Source organism: Phocoena sinus, chromosome 10, assembly GCF_008692025.1.
Source record: "Phocoena sinus isolate mPhoSin1 chromosome 10, mPhoSin1.pri, whole genome shotgun sequence".
Classification (NCBI taxonomy): domain Eukaryota; kingdom Metazoa; phylum Chordata; class Mammalia; order Artiodactyla; family Phocoenidae; genus Phocoena; species Phocoena sinus.
In genome coordinates, this window is record NC_045772.1 from 38,274,308 (window position 1) to 38,295,809 (window position 21,502).

The 21,502-nt window shown below is 41.5% G+C and overlaps 1 protein-coding gene across 4 annotated transcripts in view; it reads left to right on the forward strand.

Moving 5' to 3' along the window:
• LIN7A (lin-7 homolog A, crumbs cell polarity complex component) overlaps window positions 1-21,502 on the forward strand; it is a 216,906-nt gene that overhangs the window by 76,754 nt on the left and 118,650 nt on the right. Inside the window, exon 1 of one of the 4 annotated variants that reach the window (XM_032645002.1) lies at window positions 8,160-8,503. The exons of 2 other annotated variants lie outside the window; for them this stretch is intronic. In XM_032645002.1, the coding sequence (XP_032500893.1) occupies window positions 8,422-8,503 (82 nt within the window). In that variant the 5' untranslated portion in view covers window positions 8,160-8,421. Of the gene's footprint in view, window positions 1-8,159; window positions 8,504-21,502 lie in introns of those variants that run through there. One more of the 4 variants, XM_032645003.1, reaches the window with a different exon arrangement.

Below are 21,502 nucleotides of genomic sequence, written 5' to 3' on the forward strand. Positions count from 1 at the left end.
AGGTTAAAAATGGCAAAGATTTGCTTACTTTCTCCATTTATTTGCAATTGCTTTGATTTGGGGTCTAGACAAAAATATTTGTTCGGCTTGATTTGCCACTACTGATCTATGCAAAATTCGAGGTGACAGGAACCTGATGATATTTAGAGTTAAAGCATTTTTCATTTGCCTTATTTTTTAAAAATTTTTATTCTAGTTGAGTCCTCAAGAAGCCAAAATAAAGTCATAATTGTATTTATTATTCAAGTAAATGCTTTGAGCAAGAAGTAAAATTAAGAAATCACTGAAAGAGGAAGTTTCTCAGAGATCCTGTATTTCAGGATGGTGTCTTGCATAGCTGCGGACTTGGGGAATGGCACAATAAGATTATAAGCATCAGGAAGATCCACCTACATGAGCAAGGGGATAAGAATTCATCGAGGACCAGAAAAGCAGGGAAGGCAGAGAAGCAGAGAATGAGGCACTTAGTTTAAGAAAAACATAATCTGACCCCACTGAGAAGTTATAGGAAAAAGATATTACACTTTATACTTCAGGCTGAGCCTAAGAAAGATCACATTTAAATGCAAACTGATTAAAATTGTAGTGATTTTTGCTTTAATTTAGAGATTTGAAGGATAAAAATAAGGGTTTATAACTCTCTCCTGAATGTGCTGTCCATGCTAATGTTGCATTTTGCTCTCAAACTTGCTAATTACTGACAGTATGGCCCTCAGCACACCTACAGTAAATTCTGTTACTGCCTCAATTACTGTATCATGTCACAATCTGGGAAGAATTTGAAGATGGCCTTTTCATCTGTTTCTTCCTAATATTCCTAATTAATTCCATTGTTCCAGAATTCGAGAGAAGTTGGGCAGGATTAAGAAAAAAATGAAAGTCAGGAACTGAGGTGCTTTTCAAGAGAAACCCATTTAAACCATATTTTAAATAAAGCTAAAGTTTGAATAAAACAAGCCTTGAACATCCTTAGTGTCCTTTTTTAAGGATCAAGGCAATAGAGTTCTCTCATCACCATGATAAGATTCTCTAGTAACATAGGCACCCAATTATGATAATCTTGTCCCTCCTTTTCTTTAGTTTTCATGAAATCCCATAGAAGATCTGGTCCACTTGATTAGCAATCTTTTTTTTTTTTTTTTTTTTTTTTTTGCAGTACGCGGGCCTCTCACTGTTGTGGCCTCTCCCGTTGCGGAGCACAGGCTCCGGACGCGCAGGCTCAGCGGCCACGGCTCACGGGCCCAGCCGCTCCGTGGCATGTGGGATCTTCCCGGACCGGGGCACGAACCCATGTCCCCTGCATCGGCAGGCGGACTCTCAACCACTGCGCTACCAGGGAAGCCCTGGTTAGCAATCTTTTGATTCAAAATTGCAGAGTAGCTTTCTCCTCAAAGGTGTGACATTTTATTATCCGCATACAGGAAAGAAAATATCTCCAAGTCTCCTCTAAAAGTGAATGTAGGGACTTCCCTGGTGATGCAGTGGTTAAAAATCTGCCTGGCAATGCAGGGGACACGGGTTTGAGCCCCGGTCCGGGAAGATCCCACACACCATGGAGCAACTAAGCCCACGTGCCACAACTACTGAGACTGCATGCTACAACTACGGAAGCCCATGCACCTAGAGCCCGTGCTCTGCAACAAGAGATGCCACTGCAATGAGAAGCCCTCGCACCACAACGAAGAGTAGCCCCTGCTCGCCGCAACTAGAGAAAGCCCACACCCAGCAACGAAGACCCAACAGAGCCAAAAATAAATAAAATTAAAAATTTATTTTAAAAAAATAAATAAAAGGGCTTCCCTGGTGGAACAGTGGTTGAGAGTCCGCCTGCCGATGCAGGGGACACGGGTTCGTGCCCGGGTCCGGGAAGATCCCACATGCCGCAGAGCGGCTGGGCCCGTGAGCCATGGCCTCTGAGCCTGTGCATCTGGAGCCTGTGCTCCACAACGGGAGAGGCCACAACAGTGAGAGGCCCGCATAACGCAAAAAAAAAATAAAATAATAAAATAAAAAATAAAAGTGAAGGTAAACTGCCTCCAGGAAGCATTCAAAGAACCCAGACTTTTTTTTATTATGTATGCCTTTAACATATACAAATTTATACTATCACTTATTCTTATTGATACATCATTGTGTAATTCATACTATGCCTTTCCATTGACGCTTCTCTTTCCTTTCCAAATATTTTGTAATTCCTCAGAAATAACATGAATGTCTCCTATTTCTTCTAACTTCATCCCAGGCCCAGCATCCTAGTCAGTACTCCATCAAATACAGGGTAGATATGTTATTTTTAAAAATTTTTGTATCAAACACAATGTGACTTATTTTCTGATCATTCTAATGTTGCCTGCTCCCTGCTGCATGTTTCATCACAACTTTCTATTTTATTTTCCTTGTAGACTTCATGGTATGATGGCAAATGTTTAACAACTAGCTTTCCTGAGGAAAACACAAAGCTTCCATATGTAATATTTGCCAATATCCATGGTATAAACACTCCCACCATGGCCAGTCTAAAGATACCAATGTGATGTCACTAAAAGTGACGTTGGGGCAAGATGCACATAACTGGGTCTCAAGTGTGAACAGCCTTCAGCATATCACTGTTTGTGGTTCTTACTACTACCTAAGATTATCTGATTTATTGTTTATTTGTGTTTTATCTGTTTCCCTTCATAAAATCTAAGCTCCATAAGGAAAGTCACTCCCTCCATGTTTACCACTGAACATAGAGCAGTGTCTGGCATATACAGTAGCAGGTGCATCATAAAGATTTGTTGGATAAAAGCATAATTGTAGACTCAAAATTGAGTATATTAAAAACATTTTAAGATGTGATGGTAATAAAAATATTTTTAAAAAAACATTAAAGTTTGTGGGTTCTGAAAGTTCAGAAGTATCTCCTGAGTAGATGAGAGAAAGAAATGAGTCCAGTATCACTTTAAAAAATCACTTTATCTTGCCTCTCTTGCATCTATTAGGCTTTCCCAATGGTGTAACTGTGAGGTTGGGATGCATAAAGAAAAAAGGAAAACTGTAAGCTTTGAATTTAAATTTCATCATAAAAGATCAATCATAACTTCTGTGAAAACAGAAAAATGTTCATTTCAAAATGAAACAAAAACATCATTTTATATTCTATGAATTAAATAGGCATAAATAAAATATACAATTACCAGAAAGACTTTGCACTTATTACATGTGCTATTGCCTATGGCAGAATCAGAGCAAACATTACTATATTTATTATTTTCATGATAACTGGTAATGTAAAATAATGTAAATAAGACCCTACAAATGAGGATTATTCAGATTTCAGAATTCTTTCAAAATTTTTAAAAATTTCTTTTGAGGACTTCCCTGGTGGCACAGTGGTTAAGAATCTGCCTGCCAATGTAGGGGACACAAGTTCGAGCCCTGGTCTGGGAAGATCCCACATGCCGTGGAGCAACTAAGCCCATGCGCCACAATGACTGAGCCTGTGCTCTAGAGCCTGCGAGCCCGCGTGCTCAACTACTGAAGCCCGTGTGCCTAGAGCCCGTGCTCCGCAACAAGAGAAGCCACCACATTGAGAAGTCCGCACACTGCAACAAAGAGTAGCCCCTGCTCAGTGCAACCAGAGAAAACCCGTGCACAGCAATGAAGACCCAACACAGCCAAAAATAAGTAAATTAAAATAAATTTTAAAAATTTTTTTGAAAGAAATGAAAAATAATTAAAATTGACATTTTATATTTTATTTCATCATCAATTTTCTAACATCCAACACTGAATTAGTTACTCTTTATTTCATTCTGATGTTAGTAGTTTTTAATGTAGATGCTACAACTCAACTTTTTTTCTTAGCCTGGATAGTCTGTACATTTCATTGTATGATGGGCACAAAGCTATTCATGGAAGGTTCATTACATTTCTGTTAAGTACATTATCTTTCACAACCTGACTCTCAATGGTCCTTGTTTAGGCTTGTTTTTCTTATGCTCCAAATTGAACTGCCTATTTTGCCCAAACGCACCATGTCTGCTCTTCTATCCCTGGCTTTTCTCTCCCGCTTCTCAGAATGCCCTTTTCCCTTATCTCTGTCTTTTGTAATCCTGACATTATTCTAGACTCCGTTCAGTCCTCAAATTATTCATTCTCTGCACAGCACATAGTCACTAATTGACCTCTTTCTTGTTTGTTTCTTAGTTTGTTTATTGTCTTTCTCTCCCGTATAGAATATAAGCCAAGTGAGAACAGGGCCTTTTCTTATTCACTGCAATATCCCAGTGCCTAGAACAGAGTCTGGGATATAGTAAGTACAGTATTTATTGACTGAACAGACAGATAAGTAGTTATTAAAACAAGTCTAAGATTCAGATATTTTACCGTGAACATACTTGCCACTCAGTTTAAAAAAGCTCTAAGGAGAGAATAATATAGTAAGGTTCTCTATGATTATTCAAAAAACCCCAAACCTTTATATTCCAAAGTATAGGTTGGCACTTCATCTTAGTCTAGTGCTATTTTGACAAAGCTGTGAGAATTAGAGAAGATAACGTGATATCGTGACTCAGTCAAAAATAATTTCTAACACCCAAGGCTGAAAGAATTCCAGTTTGTGGTGTTATTTTCCTCATATGAAACTGTGCTTATTATACTCCATTTATAATCTAACTAAACACATTTTCTTGGTATGCTAATGCTTTATTCAAACCTTCTCTCGATTTTGTCATTTAATTCACAAAGATTCAATTAAGTGAAACAGACCTTAACGTAACTTTGAATGAATTTTTTAACAAGAAGAGACCTTATATTCAAAATAGGTAGTCATTTTAATATTAACCTGTATTTATATAAAATGGAACCAGTGTCATAGTTCTTTCCTCCTTTGACCTAAATTTCCTCCATGCATTTCTCTCTTTGAGTATATCTCAAGCATAACAAAAAAGAGAAAGGATACACACACACACACACACACACACACACACACACACACACTCATATATGGAACTCTGAAATAAAAGACTGAAATCACTAAATCTTGAATAATGCAATGTGAAGTGTGTTTCTCAGTGGAAAGCACAGCGGCTCTTGAATACAGGTGCTACTATTTTTTTTAAAAAGCATTTACTTTTTTAAAAAAAATTATTTTATTTATTTTTTGGCTGCATTGAGTCTTTGCTGCTAAACGCAGGCTTTCTCTAGTTGTGGCGAGCGGGGGCTACTCTTCATTGCGGTGCGTGGGCTTCTCATTATGGTGGCTTCTCTTGCTGCGGAGCACGGGCTCTAGGTGAGCGGGCTTCAGTAGTTGTGGCTCGCAGGCTGTAGAGCGCAGGCTCAGTAGTTGTAGTGCACGGGCTTAGTTGCTCCCCGGCATGTGCTATTGCCTATGGCAGAATCAGAGCAAACATTAATCTTCCTGGACCAGCGCTCGAACCCGTGTCCCCTGCACTGGCAGGCAGATTCTTAACCACTGCGCCACCAGGGAAGCCCCAGGTGCTACTATTTTTAAGCAAGTTGCTTAAACTCTGTGAGTCTCAGTTTACTTATCTATAAAATGGGATAATAATACCTAATCCTCTGGGCTGAAAAGATAAAGAGAAACCAACCTAGCTCCAAGCCTGGCATATATATAAAGTGTTCGATAAGTATTTCTGAATTAATGAATTTCATTGAAAATAAAGTTGCCACAGAGGTAAATTAATATATATCATTTAATGAAAAATTGCACTGATTGTGTAACCAAATAGCTAAAAGTATAATCACAGGTGTTTTTAACAATTCCCTGATTAATACACAATTAGCAAGGCAACACACATGTGAATGGATCAAGTATATTGACCTTGATGAAACACTGTGTTTGATACAGGGGTGGTCCAGGCAGTTTCTCAAGAGACTTAAGCATGGTCATATCTACCAAAGCAATACAGTAGATTAAGGATATTTTCTTATGTTTCTGCATGTCTCAATTAGAAATTCACAAGTGTTATCAGAGACAGTAGTTATTCATCCTTCATAAAAAACAAAATCTAACAGATAATGAATTGTTTATTATTCATTTTTAAACCTGTGCAGACATACGCTAAAGGCATTGAACTTGCCACTATTAGAAATAATAACTAACGAATATATGGTGATTTGTGCTTTCTCGTCCTGTCTTTTTCAATCCATACAAAAACCCTATAGAGTCAACAGAGAGGGAGAATGGTAGAGTAAATTTTCAATTAGGGAGCTCAAAGCATAAGTCCAGAAACATTCTATTAAATGTTTGGTGCTGAGGCTACATCAGGAAACAAAAAGACAAAAAGCCTACCTTCATGGACTTCACAATCTGGGATTTGTATTGAAATCATGGCTTTTAGATTTATGAATCAAGCCACTAAAGTACATATTCACAATACAGGATGTTGTTAAGAACTACATTAGTGGCCAAGGGATTTGTATGTTCTTTTCGTCCTCAGTTATTGAATGAGGTTTGGTATTTTGTGCAGGGCCTTGGAACATACTCTGTTGTTATTGTCCACAGTTCAACTTCTGTCTGTTGTTTGATTTAGGGGAGGTGAATAATGATAATCCACCAGAATTGTTGCTTCTTCCTGTCTCCCACAGCACTTCCTTTCTACGGTGCTTAGAGCACTTACTGCTCTCATTTTTGCTCAGAGCTTGCTCATATTCTCACAGCCAGCTCATTATTTGTCTTCCAACCTGTACTGAGTACTGTCTAGAAAAAGTGCCACATCTCATTAATCTTTGCATGGCTAGCGCCTAGCAGAGTGTTGCCATACAGTTCAGGTGGGATGTATGTTTGTTGTATGAATATATTTGTATATACTTTACTGTTTTCAAAGCACATACATGTGCATGATCTCATCAGACCCTCACAAAAACTCAGTGAGATTGCAGGGAAGAATTAGTTCCCTCATTTTACAGAACCTCAGTGAGATTGAAGATTACCAATGCCCTTGTTTGACAGATGAAGAAACTGGGGATCAGTGAGAGATCTGATTTCTGAAAAGCACATAACTAAGACCTGAATTTCCAGATCAGTGTTCTGTCTAAACACTAAATGAAAATATAGGCATGCTGAACTATTATTTTCCGTTTGTCTTTAAGGTCTGTTAAGTGTTTGGCCAATCATTTATGACTTTCCCAAATCACTGGTGAAATATTGTTTGTTAGTTTTTTTTCAAATTTAAACCATGAGATGGGAAAGTTTTCAGAAACCATCCGTATTGTAATCAGAAGACAATGACGTAGATTATATGCAAATATTTTGCTGTAAAACTGTGTCTGTCTTCAGGAGTATATTGCTAGCCAAAACAATTCTGCTCTGTCATAGGGAAGGTGAGGGAGGCAGCTTTGTCATTTCCAATCCTGAACCCATAGTCATCACCCTTCTGCTTACACAAGATTTCTATATGCCTCTTAATTTCTTGATCAAGAAAATGAGAGTCCCTACAGTGGCAAGATAGTGAAAGCAGTCTGTTGGGGTGAAGGGGTCACAGCTAATAGTTGAAGGTTCTAGTAACTGAATCTTGATCAACTGATTCTAAAGTCACCCTTTTAAAAACATCTCCCGTTAGATTGCAGGCTACTGGAAGGCAGGGATTGTATTGAATCCCCAAGTCAGGCCCTGGCTTAGTTCAATTCCTGTCACATATGTTAATTAATCAATAAGTGGCAGCTCTGAGGGTCAACCTGGAGGAGTGCTAAGGACATGTTTTTCAAACTTAGTAACAGAAACTTCTCTTTGTGTTTTTAATTGTTTTCTCATTGTGATTTTTAATTTAAAACCATTATTAAGAAGTTTGCTTGTGAGATAAGTTATTTTCTAGGCAATATACTCAGGTCCTTAACGGGGGCCTAGTGATGGAACTCTGTCTTGTGTACTGTTATAAGTCAACATTCCAAAATAAACTTTAACAGAAATTAGCAGCAACTACAGTGAAACCCCAACATTTCTGAACTAGAAGCATTTTCTTTCTAGGGGATGGGATTAAGGGGTTGACAAATTCTCTTAATCCGAAAAAAATCATGTCTCTCTGCCTCCCTCCCATCTATCCCCTCCCTTTCATTCTTCTCCCTTCCCCCAGACGCACGTACACTCTGACCATTTTGTTTGAGTGGAAAGTTGAAAGAAAGCAACACACTAGCTACACGCATCCAGCGATCCTTGGGGTGGAGGAGCAAAGTTCTAGGGCAGAGCCTTCCTTGCCAGAGCCGGCGATGCTTTCGCTCTCCGGTACCTGCTCAGCTTCACGCCGCATCTGAAGGTCTGCCCTTCGCGGAACAGTTGCGTCTCCATCTGGCTGCCAACCCACCCAAGCCTTCTCTCCTCCACAACCACCACCTTCCCTCCTTCCCCCCTCCTTTCAGTCTTCCCTCTCCACCCCGCCCCCAATCTCCTCCTCTTTTTCTCACTACAAGCGGTTGCTGATGCTGAAGCTGAGCGTCACTTCGGCTCCCACGGCAGACATGGCGACATTGACAGTGGTCCAGCCGCTCACTCTGGACAGAGGTAAGGGAGCAGCTCACCCGTCAGGCCACTGCGTCCCCTCTGCCTCCCCCTCTGCCCCCGCCAGCTCCCACCGGGACTGCCAGACGCGCTCGGGCAGGGGGAGCAGGGCAACGAGGAGGAGCGAAGAAGGCTTTCGCGCTGAGAGCAGGATACTTTCTTCCCCTTTTCTCTGCCCGCCACGTCCCCGCTGCCCCCTTCACGCCTCACTCGCCCGGCACAAGGGTGCCTTCGCCGGGCTGTGGCGTCCCCGCCGCCACTCCCAGCCCCTCGCCGGATCGCCTCCGGGCCGCCGGCTTTGTTGGAGCGGAGGCGCGGGGATCGCTCGGCGCCCGCCTGGGGCTCGGGGCTGGAGAGGGGCAGGGAGGAAGCTTGCCGAGCCGGGCGAGGGCGCCTGCAGCAGGAGACCGGGGAAGCCTGGCGAGTGAGCCGCTTGCCAGCCTACGCTGCCGGGGGCCTGGGAGGAAGGAAGTTTGTCCCCGCGCCGGGGGGCGAGGGTCGGTCAGGCTGCGGGTGCCCGGGCAGCCGCCCGGGGGCGGACAAGGCGTACCCCGTGTGACCTGTGCCGGGGCGCAAGGCGGCTGGACTGCAGCGGCGGGGAGCTGCCCTCGGCCGAAAGGGCAACGCGGAGAGCGTGCAGCCGTGCCGGGGCCGGGGGCGCAGCGTCGCGGCAGCCGTGCCCTGCTCTCCTGGGCTTCGCGCTCTGAAGGCGCCAGGGGTCGCGTCTGCCCCGCCGCCGGCGGCTCTCCGGCAGTGGCAACTCACAGTTTGTCCTGCCCCAGCCAGCCTCGTCCTCTCCCAGCCCTGTGACACCGCGGTGCCCGGGCTGCGGAAGGCGCTGGGACGCAGCACAGGCTGGGTTGAAATTCAACTTCTGACCTCCGACCCTGTACGTTCTGCTCTTTGACTTAACTGGGGAAGCAATGTTTGCTTCCTTCCCAGGCCCTCCCCAAGCCTATGGATGGAAACCTCCGCTGCGATCTCGACCTCTCCGGTGCATCCGTGCGGGGTTATACCTGTCCTTTGCGTGTTCGAGTTTCCTTTCTGGCTTCCGACGTCCAGTTATGAATGCGCTGAGTCTCACGACTCTGCAGCGGAGGACACCTCGTCCTGGTCCGCAGAGGCCGGATTTAGGACCATGGGCGGCCATTTGGAAATGGTGTGCTCAGACGAAAATGATTTAGTCCGATGTGCCTCTAAAAATATTCTTTCTAGCGGATTAAACTGGACTGTGGGGCAAGGCAAAAGAGCATCCTGCTGCGAGTACAGTGAAAAAGCCAGGGCAAACTTAGTGAGGTTTTTAATTTGGAGAGATTGTGGGTGACTTTAACGTAATCTGTTGGCGCCAGAGCGGATGTTATGTGGTGCCCATAGCAACCTTACTTGGGGTAGGAGTTGAAAGATAAAAAAATAATTGATTTTATGTTGGGAAATGTTGTTTTGCAAGCTAGTAAGTTAATAACAGTAGTTAAAAAGGTCAGAAATCCATTGCATAATCCATGATTTCTCCCCAGGATCATCATCTGCCCTAAGCAGGATAAATCCATTGCCTCTAAAAACCAGACAGATGGCAAGCTATTAGAAATTATGGATTTCCCAAGTATTTCTGTTTTAATGTAATGAGATCTTATATTGTCCCATTCCTAAATCATAGTCTTTAAACATCCCAAGTAAAACGACTACGTTAGGAGAGAAAACGAACAAGCAAACAAACTCCAAGAAAATTGCATACCTGAGGAATTTTATATACTACTACTACTAAAAACATTTCACTTTGGGGGGTCTTACTTTAAATGCCTGGATCAGTTGTGGAGAGGAAGTGCAATCAGACTAAGTTCTATTCTTTGTTCTTGTTCACAGCCAGACTGTACCTGTCCTTCCCAGTTGTGATTAGGTTCATGGAATAAGTAGCTCAAGAGGCAAGGGTGGGTGAGACAGTGAATGTATCTGAATAAATTCACCAGCAGCTCACTGCGAGGTCTGTAATTTACAGACGGTGGGTTACTGGCATCATTAATGTGCATGAAGTCAATACATATTAATAATTTCCCCTATACATTATTAAAATATAATTAACTGTTTAATTACATCATTAAATTGATGAAATAAACTGATAAAAATTTTCCTACAGAAAAAAAATCTCTTAAAAGAGAGAGCCCTATATTAAAAAATGCATAATCAGCCATAAGAAGAAACAAAATTGAGTTATTTGTAGTGAGGTAGATGGACCTAGAGTCTGTCATACAGAGTGAAGTAAGTCAGAAAGGGAAAAACAAATACCATATGCTAACACATATATATGGAATCTAAAAGGAAAAGAAAAAAAGTGGTCTTCAAGAACCTAGGGGCAAGATGGGAATAAAGACACAGACTTACCAGAGAATGGACTTGAGGATACTGGGAGAGGGTAGTGTAAGCTGGGACAAATTGAGAGAGTGGCATGGACTTATATATATACTACCAAACGTAAAATAGATAGCTAGTGGGAAGCAGCCGCACCACAGAGGGTGATCAGCCTGGTGCTTTGTGACCACCGAGAGGGGTGGGATAAGGAGGGTGGGAGGCAGGGAGATGCAAGAGGGAAGAGTTATGGGGACGTATGTATATGTATAACTGATTCACTTTGTTATACAGCAGAAACTAATACACCTTTGTAAAGCAATTATACTCCAATAAAGAAGTTAAAAAAAAAATGCATGGGTTTAGGCACTTTCCTTCAGTCCAGTAGCTCCATCTCTCCTTCACTTACCATCTCAAGGTCAGAAAAGATAATACAATGGAATTCTCCAAAATGTTACTTCTGCTTATCTTTTTGCCCTGATTTTAAGCAGAATGGCTTTTTAAAAAAACATGACTTATAAGGAAGTCTTTACATGACTTATAAAGAAGACTGACAAAATCAATTCTTGGAGAAAAATGGATAATTAAAATAATTTGTATGAGTAATTGAAATTGTGTAATTTTAGGGGCTTCCCTGGTGGTGCAGTGGTTAAGAATCCGCCTGCCAATGCAGGGGACACGGGTTCGAGCCCTGGTCCGGGAAGATCCCACATGCCACGGAGCAATTAAGCCTGTGCGCCACAAGTACTGAGCCTGCACTCTAGAGCCTGTGTGCCACAACTACTGAGCTCTCGTGCAACAGCTACTGAAGCCCACGTGCCTAGAGCCTGTGCTCCACAATAAGAGAAGCCACTGCAATGAGAAGCCTGTGCACCGCAACGAAGAGTAGCCCCCACTCGCCGCAACCAGAGAAAGCCCGCACACAGCGATGAAGACCCAACACAGCCAAAAATAAAAATAATTAAATTTAAAATAAATTTATTAAAAACAAAAGAAATTGTTGGGCTTCCCTGGTGGCGCAGTGGTTGGGAGTCCGCCTGACGATGCAGGGGATACGGGTTGGTGCCCCGGTCTGGGAAGATCCCACATGCAGCGGAGCGGCTGGGCCCGTGAGCCATGGCCGCTGAGCCTGTGCGTCCGGAGACTGTGCTCCGCAACGGGAGAGGCCCCAACAGTGAGAGGCCCGCCTACCGCAAAAAAAAAAAAAAAAAAAAAAAAAAGAAATTTTGTAATTTTAAATATTTGAGACTTTGCTTTAACATGATCAATAGTTTACAATCTGCATTTAGGCACCTATATAAAATAAAGTGCTGGTGTCACAGCCACTGAACTTTTCTGTGAGTTAAATTCAACTTGGATACATTGCAAAAGTGTAAATGTAAATCTTGATTTCTTGAATTCTAAAATAAGTTGTAATCTAAAATATTGATTAAACAAATTTTGATATGTTTTCCCTTTAAAAAAATTAAAACTTTTGTCCTTTGAAAATTCTAATAGAAAACCAAGAGCTTTTATTTTGTGGATTTCAAACTTATGAAAAAAAACATGAGTGCAAAAGTTGAATGCAAATGGAAATCCCATGAGTGCCACACTTTTCATAGAATTTGTGATACATTAAAAGTTTTCTCTCTTCCCTTTTCCCTTTTCAAGGCAAGCGGAGCTTATTACTTTATGTATTTCCCAATTCAAGCCTTGGGCAGCCTATAGCTTTTCTAATCAGCTGTTTTCACCAATTTTTATAAAATCTGTATTTGCCTGAAAATTGCTTTTGTTCATAGTCCAAAAGGGCCTTCCTCCTCTCTCTCTCTTCGTTATTTATTTATTTATTTTTTAGCATGAGGAGAAATTAAGGAAGAAGGAAAGTAAAAATCAAGCTAGTCTTTATGTTGTTTTAAAGTTGTATGCCCTGATGGTTGTGATGGGGAGGAGAGAGGGGCTGACTATATTTTATGGCTCTTGTCCTAAAGTCTTTTTACATCAGCAGCCAGAAATGTTTTAGTCTACAAACATTAAGTATTTGCTTTCTTTCTCATTTTTTCCATAAGCGTCACTAAACATTTAAAAACATATCGAATTTTTTTTTGCAAATCAATATTTGAGTTTCTTTTTGCACTACAGTTACAAAATATTTTCCAGGAGTCAGAATCGTGTCATATTCACCTTTTCTTTTCGTTTGATAATGAAAAGTTACAAAGAGAAGGAACCAAATTTCTAAAAAGTCTTAGTTATTGAAAAAGGTATTTTCCATTTAATGAGAGTTTTATACAGTTTTAAAATTGAAATTGAAAAATTAATGATTGAACTTCCAGGAAAAGAAACAGAAATCTGGTGAATACCTTCTAGTTTGGTGTGTCAGCCATCCAAGCTCTGAGATGTATTTGCTGTTCTCTGGTCATTTATGAAAGTAATGCTTTTGCTTTTGGGGTGCTTTTTCAGGATCACAGCTAGGGCTTAGCTATTTAATAGGGAAAAGAGAACATTTAGAGAGGAGTATCAAATGGGAAGATATGTGTATTGGGTTTTAAGGATGTTATTATAGGTGCAAAGCCAATACCTCTTGGAGAGAGTTCTTTACTTAGTTCTGACATCTATTAAGATACAGTCTTCATCAGGTCAGAGACTCTGCTGGGTTTGTTTACACAGAGCTCAACACACTCTTAATATTGATTGATTGATTAATTGAATAAATGAATGAATGAAATTGACTTAGTTGGACTAGCTATCATGGAGTCATTCGTAATGCTAAAAAAAAAGCCTTCCAACCTATAATAATGTAAAAGTGGTGGCTACCTTACTTTGTCACTTTGCTTTGTGTGTGTGTAGCGGACCTGAAAGTGGAATGCTCTCCAGGGCCAAGAAAGGATGTGAGGTGCTGGTGTTGATACTTATACTTGTAGCCCTACTTCCATTGCTTGCATCCACCTGCCATCTTAACTTGTTAATTGAACCAGGCAAGTTAATGCCAGAGTACAACTGAAAAGGGTAAGAAGAAAAAAAAGACAAAAAAGGAGGAGGGCTTAGCAGAATCTGCCCCCCCACCAACACACACACACATAAGCTATACTGCCTTACTTTTTTTTTTCCTTTTAACCACAAATGGATGAATAATAGAGCTATGTCCTGATAAACAAGTTAGAATTGATTTAATTTGAAATCACTCTGGGTTGGCAAATGTAAACACAACCTTAAAAGTCATGTAGATTAAATCAATGCTTTACTTCTGTTCTAAGTGATAAAGAGGTTTTTTTTTTTTCTCCATGACTGACTTTTACTAAGTGATGTGCTAGCTGAATTTGAAGACTTGTCTATTAAAAGTAAAAGTAAATATACCGAAAGACTACTTGAAAAAAGTTGGGTTGAATTGAAACTTATATTGAAATTATACTCAGATAGTATCTGACTTGGACAGAAAACAAGGGCTTCTAGTTTAAACTGGTGGTAATTTCCTCTAGAAACACAGTAGCTATTCCAAGTCCAACTGGTTATGCTATTTTTGTTTACTTGCCTACTGTGGTGATAGTTAATGATATTTCAGTATGAACTCTGTTTTTTTTTTTTTTTCTATCAAAGAATCATCTTTCACCAAAAAAGGAAAAAGGTTAGAATAATGGGAATCATAGAATGGCAATAAGATTTAAACCCCCAAGTTAGATGGGGAAAAATCTCCATCAAATCATAGCCGGGTCTATTTAATGGTATTGAATTTGGAAATATGGCTGAGAGAATGCTGAAAGTGATTTTTGAGGAAAGTTGTCAAAGAGCACTAATTGCTGATGAACAAATATCCTGGCTTCCAAAAAGATGTTAAAGATGTTTGGGGTAACTACAGACCAATCTACTTGTTGTTGCTTCCTGGCAGAAAAATCTAAGGCATATTAATAGAAGAATGTGACACTGGCACTTAAAAAAGAAAGTGGTGATCCCACAGAGCCTACATGGGATCACCAAGAATAGGGTTTTTCAAATTTCAGGTGTGTGCCATTGCAATACCATATACTCATGACAGCACAACTTCCATAGAAGCACTGTGGAAAGTGTGAGGTATGTGAAGTGGATGATTGCACTGTTGGATTTCTAGTGGTTGAAACACTATTCCAAGGCAATTTGGTTCTCTGTCCTATTCAACATTGTTACCAATATTTTGGATGAGTGCCATAGAAGATTTTTTTAAGTGTCATAGAGCTAAGAAGAATAGCAACTAATTTGGCCAACCAAATCAGTATTCTAAAATTATAACTAGCTTGGAGTTTGGGATTAGCAGACACAAACTACTATATATAGAATAAACAACAAGGACCTACTGTATAGCATAGGGAGCTATATTCAATATATTGTAATAAACTATAATAGAAAAGAATATGGAAAAGAATATGATATAACTGAATCACTTTGCTGTACACCAGAGACTAACACAACATTGTAAATTAACTATACTTCAATTAAAAAAATATATATATATAACAAATCTATAAAGAAAGTTTAAAGATCATATCTATCATTCACTGGTACCAAATCAATTTCCTGTACTGAATAGAGAAAAACCCGTGAAACAATAGCAACAATTCAAAGTCAAAAAAATATATAATGTTTAATAGCCAGGTAAGCTCACAAATTTAGATATTTTTAAAAGTGTAACAAGAATGTAATGTCTTTCAATAAAAGTTGTTTGCCAAAATCTTTAAAATAAATAAATAAATGAAATTATAACTAGCTTGGACAGGGTACAGTAAAAGAGATAAAATTTAATGAAAATGTATTCTTCATTCATTCATTCACCAGGAAAAGGGAGCCAGCGCTGTCTATTCATTGCTCTTGGTTCTACTGCCCAGTGAATACTGCCCCACTGGACTCCACTCAACCACCACTAAAACCTCAGGCAGGCCCTGTACCTCAGTCAAGCCGTAATGATTCAGTTCTGGGTCGAGACAGGGATGGTTTAGTATGGCACTTAAAACATGCACCCCAGGACTTCCCTGGTGGCGCAGTGGTTAAGAATCCGCCTGCCAATGCAGGGAACACGGGTTCGAGCCCTGGTCCGGGAAGATCCCACATGCTGCAGAGCAACTAAGCCCGTGGGCCACAACTACTGAGACCGTGTGCCACAACCACTGAAGCCCATGCGCCTAGAGCCCATGTTCCACAACAAGAGAAGCCACCGCAATGAGAAGCCCGCACACTGCAATGAAGAGCAGCCCCCGTTCACTGCAACTAGAGAAAGCCCGCCGTGCAGCAACGAAGACCCAACACAGCCAAAAATAAATAAATAAAACAAAAAACAAAAAAAACATGCACCCCAGAGCCAGCCTGCCTGAGTTTGAATCCTAGCTTTCCTATTTACTAACTCTGTAACTTCCAGTGTTACTAGGCTGTTTTGAATCTCAGTTTTCTTGTCTGTGAAATGGGAAATGATAAAAATAGCAGTGACTTCATAAGGTCAACGAACCTTAAACGAGTTAATACGTGCAAAATACTTAGAACAGGCCTGACACATGAGCACCACTCAACAATGATAATTATTCCTTCCCTGAGTCCTCAAAGTCAAGGAAGACATCCTTCGATATCCGCCGGATATTGATTCCAGGACCCCCTGCTGATAACAAAATCAGAGGAAGCTCAGTCCCTTACATAAAAAACTGTGGTACAGTCAGCCATTGTTTCTGCATCCGCAGATTCAAGCAAGCATCCATCTGCAATTAGTTGAATCTGTGGATGCGGAACCCCCGGATATGGGGAGTCAACTGTACTCCCACCCTACTGCCAGGAGGTAAGGACAGATACTGTTTGTTGACTTCAAGCTATACTAAGAGGCAGAGACCGTGTTTATTTTGGTATGCTGTAGAAGCAGGAAGCATTTGGAGATGCCTGGGGGTCAAAGCAAATATTTCCTGTATAAATACCTAATTTGCCAGCTCACTCTTTCCCTAAATCCTTTCTTTCTTGATGCTTCTATAACACTAATTTTCATAATTGTACTAGAGCACTTACCACACAATATAGAATTTTTTTCTTTTACACTGCCGTCACCGTAACAACATAAGTTATTTATATTCATCTTTGTGTACCCATTGCCTGTCACAGTGCCTGAAAGACATGTGCTCAAATGTGTGCTGAATAAATTAGTGTTTTTTTCTTCAAATACTGCATAGCAGTCAGGGGGTAAAACTAGGTGAGTTAGCTAAGGATACAAGATGACAGTTTTTTTGTTTTTGTTTTTTTTTTTTTTGCGGTACGTGGGCCTCTCACTGTTGTGGCCTCTCCCGTTGCGGAGCGCAGGCTCCGGACGCGCAGGCTCAGCGGCATGGTTCACGGGCCCAGCCGCTCCGCGGCATGTGGGATCCTCCCGGACTGGGGCACGAAACCATGTACCCTGCATCGGCAGGCAGACTCACAACCACTGCGCCACCAGGGAAGCCCAGATTTTTTTTATTCAAGAAAAAGTCCCTGGGGCTTCCCGCGTGGCGCAGTGGTTAAGAACCTGCCTGCCAAAGCAGGGCACACGGGTTCGAGCCCTGGTTCGGGAAGATCCCACATGGCGCGGAGCAACTAAGCCCGTGCACCACAGCTACTGAGCCTGCGCTCTAGAGCCCGCGAGCCACAGCTACTGAAGCCCACGTGCCTAGAGCCCGTGCTCCGCAACAAGAGAAGCCACGGCAATAAGAAGCCTGCGCACCGCAATGCTTCAACTGGAGAAAAGCCCACATGCAGCTACCAAGACCCAGCACAGCCAAAAATAAATAAATAAATAAATTTATTTTAAAAAGAAAGAAAAAAAAATCCCCACATTTATTCTGTTCAGAATTAGAATGGGTGCCTTCCGGGAATTTGTGAACATTCCATTACCAGATTACTGGAAAAGTACAGACAAAACTTGAATGACAAATTGGAAAAGTTGTTACAGATGGACTCTATGATTCGGTAATTGTTAAGGACAGGGACTAGAGTTTATGTAGATGTTCAGGGTTTTAATTTTATTTTATTTATACAGATATCAAAAGTGTACTAAGCAGGGCTTCCCTGGTGGCGCAGTGGTTGAGAAGTCCGCCTGCCGATGCAGGGGACACGGGTTCGTGCCCGGGTCCGGGGAGATCCCACATGCCGTGGAGCGGCTGGGCCCGTGAGCCATGGCCGCTGAGCCTGCGCGTCCGGAACCTGTGCTCCGCAACGGGAGAGGCCACAACAGTGAGAGGCCCGAGTACCGCCAAAAAAAAAAAAAAGTGTACAAAACAGTTGACTGGGGAAAATATAACCAAGAGTGACTTTTTGACTCTTGTTTAGTGCTGTTTAATTTTGAAGCATCACATCATGCTGAGAGAGGCATACACATGCCAGTTAGGGATGTGAGCACTGGATCCAGACGTCCGGGTTCAAATTCTATCTATGCCTGCCTCTTCCTTAGCTCTGTAACCTTGGCCTGTTAATATCTTCTCTCTGTCCTTTACTTTTCATCTATAAAATTGAAAATAATAATACTTTCTATCTCTTAGGATTACTGTAAAAATTAAGAAAACATATGCAAGTGCTTAGAACGCTTCCAAGTCCATAGTAAGTGCTCAACACTGATTGATTATTCCCCCACCCCTTCTCCCCAGAGCATGTGTTTTTCCCAGTGCAGTAAATGAAAAGTGCACAAGCTTTGGATTTAGACAGATATGGATTTGAATTGCAGTTCTGCCACTTACTATGTATGAAGCTTAGAATACTGCTTACTCTCTCCACATTCTGTTTCTTTCATTCTTTTTTTTTTTTTTTTTTTTTTGCGGTACGCGGGCCTCTCACTGTTGTGGCCTCTCCCGTTGCGGAGCAACAGGCTCCGGACGCGCAGGCTCAGTGGCCATGGCTCACGGGCCCAGCCGCTCCGCGGCATGTGGGATCCTCCCACACCGGGGCACGAACCCGTGTCCCCTGCATCGGCAGGCGGACTCTCAACCACTGCGCCACCAGGGAAGCCCCTGTTTCTTTCATTCTTAATATAGGAATAATGACACCCACTTTATGTGGTGATACATAGGCTACAGGCTGTGGTTACATAGGCTTGCAAGGCTAAGGTTCTTCCTTAGCCTTGCAAGGAAAAGAGAATGAGAATCTACCATGTGGCAGGTACCGAGTCAAAGGCTAGGGGTAGAGCGTGCAGGGAAGACAGACATGAAACATAATTTATGATAACATAGTTTGAGTATTATAGTAACAGCTCACACATGTTGAGCATTTACTACGTGCCAGGTGTTGTGCTTAGGGTTTTTCATATTTCATTTCAATTAGTCCTGAAAACAAACCTCTGAGCCACATGCTATTAGTATTTTGAAGATGTGGGAATTGAGGCAGAAAGAGGCTAAATAAAGGGATTGGAACTCAGTCTGGTTTATATTGTGACCTTGAGCTTAATCACTATGCTACACTGTGGAGAGCAAGTACATAGGTCTGTAACAGGGTCTGTAACAAGACTTGAGGGACTTGGACTTGTAAGGGATGGCAAACACGGAGGTGCTTGCAAAGGCTTCAAAGAGCAGACAGACTGGTAGGAGGCACCACCAGGACAGTATGTTGTTCAGACAAAAAGGAAAGAATTTTATTCAATGCTTATAAAAGGGGTATATACTAATGCTGGTAAAGACTAATTTAAGTGATGTATTTTAAAAGTCTAGCACAATTATTCAAAAATGGCAGGTGTTTAATAAATGGTTGTGCTTATTATTAATCATGTTTATTACTTTCTTGGTACAAAAGATCAAAATACCCAAATATGGAATTATAAGAAAGTCTAGCAAGATTCTGTTCCTTCTTTCCATGCTGCGCCAGTGAACCAAGAGATTATGACTGTGACATTTAGATTATCTTTCAGTGATCTGTCACGCGCAGATAAAACTTCTTCATATACTTGGAATTTTGACAGGCTCACAGAGGGAGTTGAAAAAATGATAATAGGGCCCCAAGTCCCTTTCTGTACAGTCTTTGCTGTTAAGTGAGACAAATGCAGCACAACCTGAGTTTCAGGCATGAAGAGAAAATTGTGACTTCTTTTCTTCCTTCAAGATTGGCTCTAAATGGCCTGAAGGGCATAAACACACTCTGCTAACCCATGATCTTTAAAATATATGCCTTGAAGTTTTAACATGTGTTTCAGTGGCCCAAGCCATGCTGTATTTGCCTGGCATTAGATGTGGGAGAGATGATTCATCTAAGTAAACTGATCTCAGAGACGCAGCAGTGAGTGGTGGCGGAGGCGAGATCTTAATTCCCTGCCCAGGAATTGAACCCGGGTAGCCTGGATGAAAACCAGGAATCCTAGCCACCAGACCCCCCTGGTTCTTGCCTCCTAGTAAAAAATACATTTCTCACGAGGCAAAAACTGTAAAAACATACAAAGTTTATTATTGGAGACATAGCACAACAAGAAGTGGGAGAGCACACAGAGAAACGGTTGGTTTAGTTAAGATAGAAGCAAGGCAGAGATGCACACCCGGAGAGAAAGGTGTGGACGTCCTCCCTAATGAGGAGGCGTGCAGGAAAGAGGCCTTAAGTCATCTATATAGGTCAGTTCTTCTGGGTCTTTGTTTATCTTTGGCCAATTATCTGGTTTCTTTTTCCACACCTGCCCTGACCTAGGACCCTCCCCACCATGCGTGCACATCTTTTTTCCAAGATGGATCACAGCCCAGAGGCCTATGGGACAGCCTTAGCATCACAAATTATGGGGTGGCGCCCCCTCCTTTTTGACCCCCAAGGGGCCTTTCTGTGCATGTGCAATGTTTCCCTTGCCCTAAGGATGGGAAATGTATGACCTCCTGATCTTTTAACAGCATTTAGTCCCTCTCTGTCCCTGCCATAAAAGTGTCCAATGTCCAGTTATCTACCCTATTCCTGTTGCTGTTTCTTATATCGAAGTGCAGATCTCGAAATATAGAGAGGAGTCCGGTCATAAATATGTAGTCCGGAGCCCGTTTTTCTCTTGCCTCAGAAAGTGTAAACAGGGGGCTGGTAATGAAAGTCTGGCCTGGAGCCCATCTATCTCCTGCCTCAAAACCTTACAGATAACTGAAAATTAATTAATGGTTAATTTTTAACCATTTTTAACCTGAAAACATAGGATTCATTTTCTTTCCTTCTCTGGTATAGTATATGTTCTCTAGAAAATGGAGCTTTTGTAAAAGAATAGTGGAAGATAAAACAAGTAAGGCAGGACAACAATGCATATTACTAACGGAATGATGAGATATTTATGTGGATGGCTCAAAGGGAAATTCTGAATCACTCCAGCTTCTCAGACCTGTTTTAGTTAGTTGAGTTTGACAGATACATGCCTCTGGGTAAATAAGGTATTCTGGATCATGTAGACACTCATTTCTTCTTATGACACACATTTTGCGAGTGTTGACAGTTTGGCTTCCAAATGATAACTTTGAATAGCAAAGTATTAAGATTGTGTATACTATGGACTGAATGTTTTTGTCTCTCCCTTCCCCATTCATATGTTGAAATCCTAACCCCCAATGTGATTTGGAGGTGGAGGCTTTAGGCAGTAATTAGGGTTAGATGAGGTCATGAGGGTGGGTTCATGATGAGATTAGTGTCCTTATAAGAAGAGACTAGAGCTGTCTCTTCACCCTGTGAATATACACCCAGAAGGCAGATGGCTGCAAGCTGGGAAGCGACTTTCACCAGAAA